General features: G+C 44.1%; 1 protein-coding gene across 1 annotated transcript in view; it reads right to left on the bottom strand.

Annotated features, from left to right (window-relative positions):
- The window catches only part of SH3YL1 (SH3 and SYLF domain containing 1), a 68,302-nt gene continuing 60,602 nt past the window's right edge, over window positions 291–7,990 (bottom strand). Inside the window, exon 10 of the mRNA XM_018052743.1 lies at window positions 291–1,108. Within this exon, the coding sequence (XP_017908232.1) occupies window positions 918–1,108 (191 nt within the window). The 3' untranslated portion in view covers window positions 291–917. The remainder of the gene's footprint in view (window positions 1,109–7,990) is intronic.

The following is a 7,990-nucleotide window of genomic DNA, read 5'->3' as shown; positions in this document are numbered from 1 at the left end:
AAAATGGCTGTCTGAGGAGGCCTTACAAAGAGCTGTGAAAAGAAGAGAAGTGAAAAGCAAAGGAGAAAAGGAAAGATATAAGCATCTGAATGCAGAGTTCCAAAGAACAGCAAGGAGAGATAAGAAACCATTCCTCAGCGATCAATCAAAGAAATTACATGTTAAGAAAGCTGAAAATAAAAAAAAAAGAAGTTAGCAATACAGTCGTGGAGGTGGATTTTAACCTCCAGACCAACCACAGACCTCTGGTTACAAAAAGAAAATAAGAAAAACAAAATCAAGACAGTAACTTAGCATTTTAAAAATATGTATTTAGAGATAATGGAACCATATCAACATAACTTTATGTCACATATGAGCGAGCATCACCTCATAGAGAAGGAAAGCTAACAGATGCCATCTTCTTTAATGCATAGTTGAATTTCTTTGAAATTCTTTGTAATGTTTCATACATATATAATTTTTGAAGATATAGAGATAATTTTTAAGGATTACTATTCTAGTCAATATCTCCAACTCTAAGTATTACTTAATATACCATTTAAGCTGATTTATTCTTTTCCAGTCATTCTGCAAATATATGAAGTGGTATTCACACCCTAATCCTTAGATTCCCAAGATACAATCAAGTCACCATATACATAGGCAAATCAAATGTTTAGTGTATGTTTGAAAATGAACACAAGAAAAATGTGATACTATTAAATAGTATATGTGATTAAAAAATCAATGGAAAGTAAAGATATGTAAGTTAACCATATATATATAAAACCAAAATCTTTTACATACTGGATAAAAGTTCATGGAATAAACAGAGGTGTCTTTATATTTATACTAAACATTATTTAACTGAATAGTAATTCCCTCCAGTAGAACTAATTTTTTTTTAATTCTCAAAGAACAAAATTATATAAACTTTAATTCATGGTAACATAGTTGGCTGGAAAAATGCCAGTTTGACCTCGAAGCTTTCCTTCCCACCAGTCGAAATGTGAATCTGTTTTTGATATAACTGTGATTCTGTCTCCAGCTTGAAAATTCAAATCTCCTGGCTGTTGTCCTTCAAAAGAATATAGTGCTGTCACTTCTATGGGTTGGTTTGACTTGCCTAAAACAAGAAAAAAATATTTATTCACATTTTTATGAGAAAAACAGGAAGCATGTGTACGGAAAAGATAAATCAGCAACTCAGGGCTTGGGGTTCTCGTGTGGGAGGCCAGCAGAGCCCAGAGCACACGGTCTCCATGACTTTTCGTCACATCGTTAACCTTATGTTTTTCTTTGTAAAGAGCAAATATTTGGAAATAACATTTCCTAAATTACACAAGTCAAACTGTACATTATTATATACTTAAATATGTGTTTGGCAAATATCTGTGGTTCTGCTTAAATTTTGTCTAGTCTGTAAGATGATATTATTACGTTTTCCCTATTTTAATAGGAGAGTCATGGTAGTTTCAGTGAATTATACTATTAGGTAAAAGCTGATATTTTACACTCTTGATTGTATCATAAAAGATTAAATTTAAGAACCATGCTCTGTGGTCACTGAGGATGTGGGTCGCAGCTCAGATGCATCTGCTGCGTCATCAGTGGCATTTATTTCCCTCTAGGCTTTTATGGCGGTTTTCATTTCTTTCAAAAGAGAGATGAAATTCAAATTAGCACATCAAGACGCATGCCTGCAGATGTTTAATCAGAACTTCAGCAAGTATTCAGAAAAAATACCTTTGAGGACTGAGGGGGTAACATGAGCAACACACATTAACTATTATAAATTGCACAGAATCTTAAGAGATTAAAAAACATATTTACTGTGTACTCAGCTACATGGAATTTGGTATTTCCATGTTTCATATAATTCTGTGCATGAATTAGGCAGTTAGATGCTTGTTTAACGCACCTTAGTACAGAGATATTGAAAGCATATATAACCAAATTCTAAATCTAGTTACTTGCTTGAATCTATAATACGATAATCATAAAAAATAAAGTGACCTTGACCTATTAGTCAAGGTCAACACTCTAATAAAGTTACATTTACTGAAGCACTGAATTTGTATCTCGCACAAGATGGTGCTACAGTTCTTTTAATAAAGCATGTGCCATGTAGTTGAATTCTCCTAAAGAAATAACTTTAATAACACCTAACATAATTATATCAGTGATATTGTTGGTATAGTTTTTATCTATAAAACAGAGGTCTATATATTTTTATATTTTATACTGTGTTTACTTTTAACTTATTTATTTTAAAGAAATAAGAGCAAAAGTGTGTCATGAAAAGAATAAAGTTTTGATACAGTCTGGATAAACCAAAGCAGTTGCATAACCATTAAGGAACACGAATGGCCGTCACTGCGCACTATGAAAGCGGGCGACGGCGCTGCACTGGGGACGAGCAGACAGCCCTCGCGGCAGCCTCACTGCGGCCAAGCCAGAGGTAAAAGCGCTGCACTGCAGAGAGCCCTCGCGGCAGCCTCACTGCGGCCAAGCCAGCGTCAGAGGAGAAGTCACTCTGAAGATGGTTTCATCAATTGCGTCCATGACTTCCATACATAAAGCTCAGTCTCAACATACCAAACGCGATTAATGAAAGCCCTCAATAGCCCCTCCGCCCCCTTCTTGTCTCCCAAGCACTGTGGAGAACAGAAGCAAGCAAGGAGGGTGCCTGTGAACATGAGGGAATGTTCTGGAAGCTGCAGCTGACATGCACACACCTGTAGCACTGACTATTCAATTAAGGGTGCAGGCGGCGCTCTGCGTGGACACAGCGGAGCGGCGACGGGTCCTTGAGCCAGGCACTGTGATAGACACACTTGCTCCTCACTTCCAGGGAGGGAGCTCTCACGCCACTTCCCAGAACATGAACCTGAGACCTACAGATGCTAAGTAATCTGCCCAGGGGGTGAGATTCAAATCTCGGAAGCCTGTATCCAGGCAATCTTAATCACTACTGAGATTAAGCCACAGAGTCTTCAGCAACCATAGAAGTCTTAAATTGCATTCAATATATTGAACTTGGATTCATCAGTACATTTTACCTTCTTAAAAAATTATTTTATTTTTAATGGAAGGATAATTGCTTTATAGTATGCCATGATCTTAGGTTTCTGAATGTTGAGTTTTAAGCCAGCTTTTTCACTCTCCTCTTTCAACTTCACCAAGAGGCTCTTTAGTTCCTCTTTGCTTTCTGCCATAAGGGTGGTGTCATCTGCATATCTGAGGTTATTGATATTTCTCCCTGCAATCTTGATTCCAGCTTGTGCTTCATCCAGCCCAGCATTTCGCATGATGAACTCTGCATATAAGTTAAATAAGCAGGGTGACAGTATACAGCCTAGACGTATTCCTTTCCCAATTTGGAACCAGTCCATTGCTCCATGTCCAGTTCTAACTGTTGCTTCTTGACCTGCATACAGATTCCTCAGGAAGCAAGTAAGGTAGTCTGGTATTCCCATCTCTTGAAGGATTTTCCACAGTTTGTTGTGATCCACACAGTCAAAGGCTCTGGTGTAGGCAGTGAAGCAGAAATAGATATTTTCCTGGAACTCTCCCACTTTTCCTATTACCTAACAGATGTTGGCAATTTGATCTCTGGATCCTCTGCCTTTTCTAAACCCAGAACATCTGGAAGTTCTCAGTTCACACACTGTTGAAGCCTCGCTTGGAGAATTTTGAGCATTATTTTGCAAGTGTGTGGTAGTCTGAGCATTCTTTGGCATTTCTTTTCTTTGGGTTTGAAATGAAAACTGACCTTTTCCAGTCCTGTGGCCACTGCTGAGTTTTCCAAATTTGCTGGCATATTGAGTGCAGCACTTTACCAGCATCATCTTTTAGGATTTGAAATAGCTCAATAGGAATTCCATCACCTCCACTAGCTTTGTTCACAGTGATGCTTCCTAAGGCCCACTTGACTTTGCATTCCAGGATGTCTGGCTCTAGGTGAGTGATCAAGCCATCATGGTTATCTGGGTCATTAAGATGTTTTTTGTGTAGTTCTGTGTATTCTTGCCACCTCTTCTTAGTATCTTCTGCTTCTGTTAGGTCCATACCATTTGTCCTTTATTGAGCCCATCTTTGCATGAAATGTTCCCTTGGTATCTCTAATTTTCTTGAAGAGATCTCTAGTCTTTCCCATTCTATTGTTTTCCTCAATTTCTTTGCAATGATCACTGAGGAAGGCTCTCTTATCTCTCCTTGCTATTCTTTGGAACTCTGCATTCAAATGGGTATATCTTTCCTTTTCTCCTTTGCCTTTTGCTTCTCTCCTTTCCTCAGCCATTTGTAAGGCCTCCTCAGACAGCCATGTTGCCTCTCATTTTCTTGGGAATGATTTGATCACCGCTCCCTGTACAATGTCATGAGCCTCCACCCATAGTTCTTCAGGCACTCTATCAGATCTAACCCCTTGAATCTATTTGTCACTTCCACTTATCATCAAAGGGGTTTGATTTAGGTCATACCCGAATGGTCTAGTGGTTTTCCCCACTTTCTTCAATTTAAGTATGAACTTTGCAATAACGAGTTCATGATCTGAACCCCAGTCAGCTCCCGGTCTTGTTTTTGCTGACTGTATAGAGCTTCTCCATCTTTGGTTGCAAAGAATATAATCAGTCTGATTTTGGTATTGACCATCTGGTGACATCCATGTCTAGGGTCATCTCTTGTGTTGTTGGAAGAGGGTGTTTGCTATGACCAGTGTGTTCTCTTGGCAAAACTCTGTTAGCCTTTGCCATTTTATTTTGTACTCTAAGACCAAACTTGCCTGTTACTCCAGGTATTACTTTTGCTTCCCAGTCCCTATATATATATATGTATTTTTTTTTTTTTTTGGTGTTAGTTCTAGAAGGTCTTGTAGGTCTTCATAGAACTGTTCAGCTTCTTCAGCATTAGTGGTTGGGGCATAGACTTTGATTACTATGATACTCAATGGTTTACCTTGGAAACGAACCAAGATCATTCTGTTGCTTTTGAGATTGCCCCCAAATACTGCATTTAAGACTCTTTTGTTGACGATGATGGCTATTCCTTTGCTTCTAAGGGATTTTTGCCCATAGTAGTAGATACAATAGTCACCTGAATTAAATTCGCCCACTCAAGCCCATTTCAGTTCCCTGATTCCTGGAACGTCCACGTTTACTCGCCATGTTCGCTCCCAGTTTGCCTGGATTCACGGGCCTGGCATCCCAAGCTCCTTCTGGATTCACAGGCCTGGCATCCCAGGCTCCTGTGATTCACGGGCCTGGCATCGCGGGCTCCTGTGATTCACGGGCCTGGCATCGCGGGCTCCTGTGATTCACGGGCCTGGCATCGCGGGCTCCTGTGATTCACGGGCCTGGCATCCCGGGCCCCTGGGCACTATTGCTCCCTACAGCATCGGACTTCACTCTCACCACCAGTCACAGCCACAACAGGGCACTGTTTTCGCTTTGGCCCCGCCTCTTCGTTCCTTCTGGAGCTAGTTCTCCCCTCTTCTCCAGGAGCATCCTGGGCGCCTACCGGCCTGGGGAGCTCCTCTCTCAGTATCCTGTCTTTTTGTCTCTTCATGCCGTCCATGGGGTTCTCAAGGCAAGAAGACTGAAGCGTTTGCCATTCCCTTCTCCAGTGGACCACGTTTTGTCAGAACCCTGCACCATGACCCGCCCATCTTGGGTGGCCCCACACAGCGTGGCTCTCAGTTTCACTGAGTTAGACCAGGCTGTGGTCCATGTGGTCAGTTTGGGTAGTTTTCTGTGACTGCGGTTTTCAGTCTGTCTGCCCTCTGATGGAGAAGGATAAGAGACTTGTGGAAGCGTCTGATGGGAGGGACTAGCTGTGGGGAAAACTGGGTCTTGCTATGCTTGGGGAGGCCAAGCTCAGTAAATCTTTAATCCAATTTCCGGCTGATGGGGGGGGGCTGTGTTCCCTCCCTGCAGTTTGGTTAGGCAAACTATTTTCCTGAGTCACTGAGTTATCCAGACTGTACAAATAATAGGAATATCTGTTGCTGATGATCCCTGAATTTGTTATTAGCAGTTTTAGAAATATATTTTATGAGGAATAATTAGAGGAAGAAAGATATTATGACCTGAAGAAAAGACAGAAGGGACTGCAGACCAGATTCAATGTTTGCCCCTCCCCCCGCTGGAGGCTGTCTAACTGCCTCTGAATTGCAGCTTCCAAGTAAGATAAAGATAAAACAGTAACAGGAAAAACGGGTCTAAGGGCCAAGTAGAGGTTCTGAGTCACAGCAGAGGACGAGGCGGTGCTGCTGGGTGGGAGGAGGCTGGCGCTCCGCGTTCCTCCTGGCGTCCACTCTGGACAGAGGTGAAGCAGAGAGGGAGGGGTTGCTGCTGGCAGAGCTGGTGAAGGGTGTGGGCAGGATAGGCAGACAGAGGTGGGCCAAATTCCTCACCCATTCACCAGTCAGGCAAATCCCTCTCTTCTAGGAGGGTGCAGGAGGGTCTTGAGGTGAGGGGTTGTTGGGAAAGTTCATTCACAGGAAACAAAGGAGAGAGCTGGGCTCAGGAGAGAGCAGGCGCCCCCAGCAGGGACCAGTTCACGTCCACTCGGTGCCAGGTCCCCCTGCTGGCTTTTTCTTCAATAAGCTCAAAATGACTTAAAGTTCCTCTTTACTGTAAGTAGTAGGGACAGTTTCCATAGAAGAAGTTTAATGTCCACAACGTAATCCATTAGAAGAGGCCAGCCAAGAGGGTCCGTTCTTCCAGGGAGGGAGACGACCATGGAGCGCAGGGCAGTAAGGCCCACAGGGCACCCAAACAGCCAGTGTCCAGGTGCTGAGGACACGCACCTTCAAGACCTACATTCCTACACTTCTAGACAATCTGGAGGGTCTCTGAAACAAGTGACTATTTTGTATCCAAATATTCAAGTTTATTCAAATAGAGGTTAGCTTTCTCTCCCCAATCAGGGCCATACTTAATAGGAAACAGATTACAGTCGGCTGTAGTGACTGGCAGCTGCTCTGAGCTCATAATTAGCAAGTCTGCGGCCACGGGATGCCACTGTCTCATCTTACTCCTCAGTGGAGCCTGCATGATGTGACCCACGTGGCATCGCCACATCTGGCCCCGGACACGACTCAGAAGAACCTCAGCCCTTGGAAGGTCCCTCCAGGACGCACGGGAAGTGGGCCTTTGCTGCCGTGACGCGCTGGGCAGCTGATTCGACCCTGGCACCCACATGCCCCAGGATACAGGTGGGGTCCACAGCCCTTGGTGACCGCGATCTCTCTACAGGAGTGTGAGTGAGCTGGGTGGGGCCACCAGGAGAGCTCACGAGACCCACGATTCTCAAACGGCAAAGTCAGAAGACGAAGGGCGTCTGTGGTTGTCACACTCAGGGAGGGGGCACCACTGGCATCGAGCGGGCCTACTCCTCAGGCACACACAGCTCAGGACAGCCCCATGGCAGAGAGCTATGCACCAGGCCCAGAGGGCCCCTGCCAGTCAGAGGGCAGACAGGGGGCGGTGATGGATGCTGACCACGGAGGTTCGGACCTCCAGGTACGAAAACCTCAGTTAACAGGGCTATGGATGCTCACCCCGTTTTACCGTTAGGTCAGAAGACTTGGTAGCAGGAGCTTCCAAAGGTGCGAAGCAAAAGCACACACCACCTGGAGAACCATCACTGTGCCCACGCAGCCGGGGCAGGCCCAGGACAGCCAGCCGGGGCGGCCAGGACAGCCAGCCGGGGCGGGCCCACGCAGCGTGGGGCAGGCCCAGGACAGCCAGCCGGGGCGGCCAGGAGTCCTGCTCAGACGGGTTTTCAACTCAAGCCTCAGGACCGAGGAGTCACAGGGCTGGGACTTTTCTCTGCAAGGCTGATAGACTGGCATAAGGAAGTCCTTAGTAAGAGTCTAACTGATTTCACACAGCAATGTAAAGTAAGCTTTATTTTTAAAATAGACTTTAAATCTTTCCTCGCATTTTCTTTTTCAAAATCCCTTATATGTTGAGAAAGGACTAAAATAAATTAATATTAACTT

Source organism: Capra hircus, chromosome 8, assembly GCF_001704415.2.
Source record: "Capra hircus breed San Clemente chromosome 8, ASM170441v1, whole genome shotgun sequence".
Lineage (NCBI taxonomy): Eukaryota > Metazoa > Chordata > Mammalia > Artiodactyla > Bovidae > Capra > Capra hircus.
The sequence above is the reverse complement of the archived record's forward strand: the minus strand, read 5'-3'. Positions and strand labels throughout refer to the sequence as shown.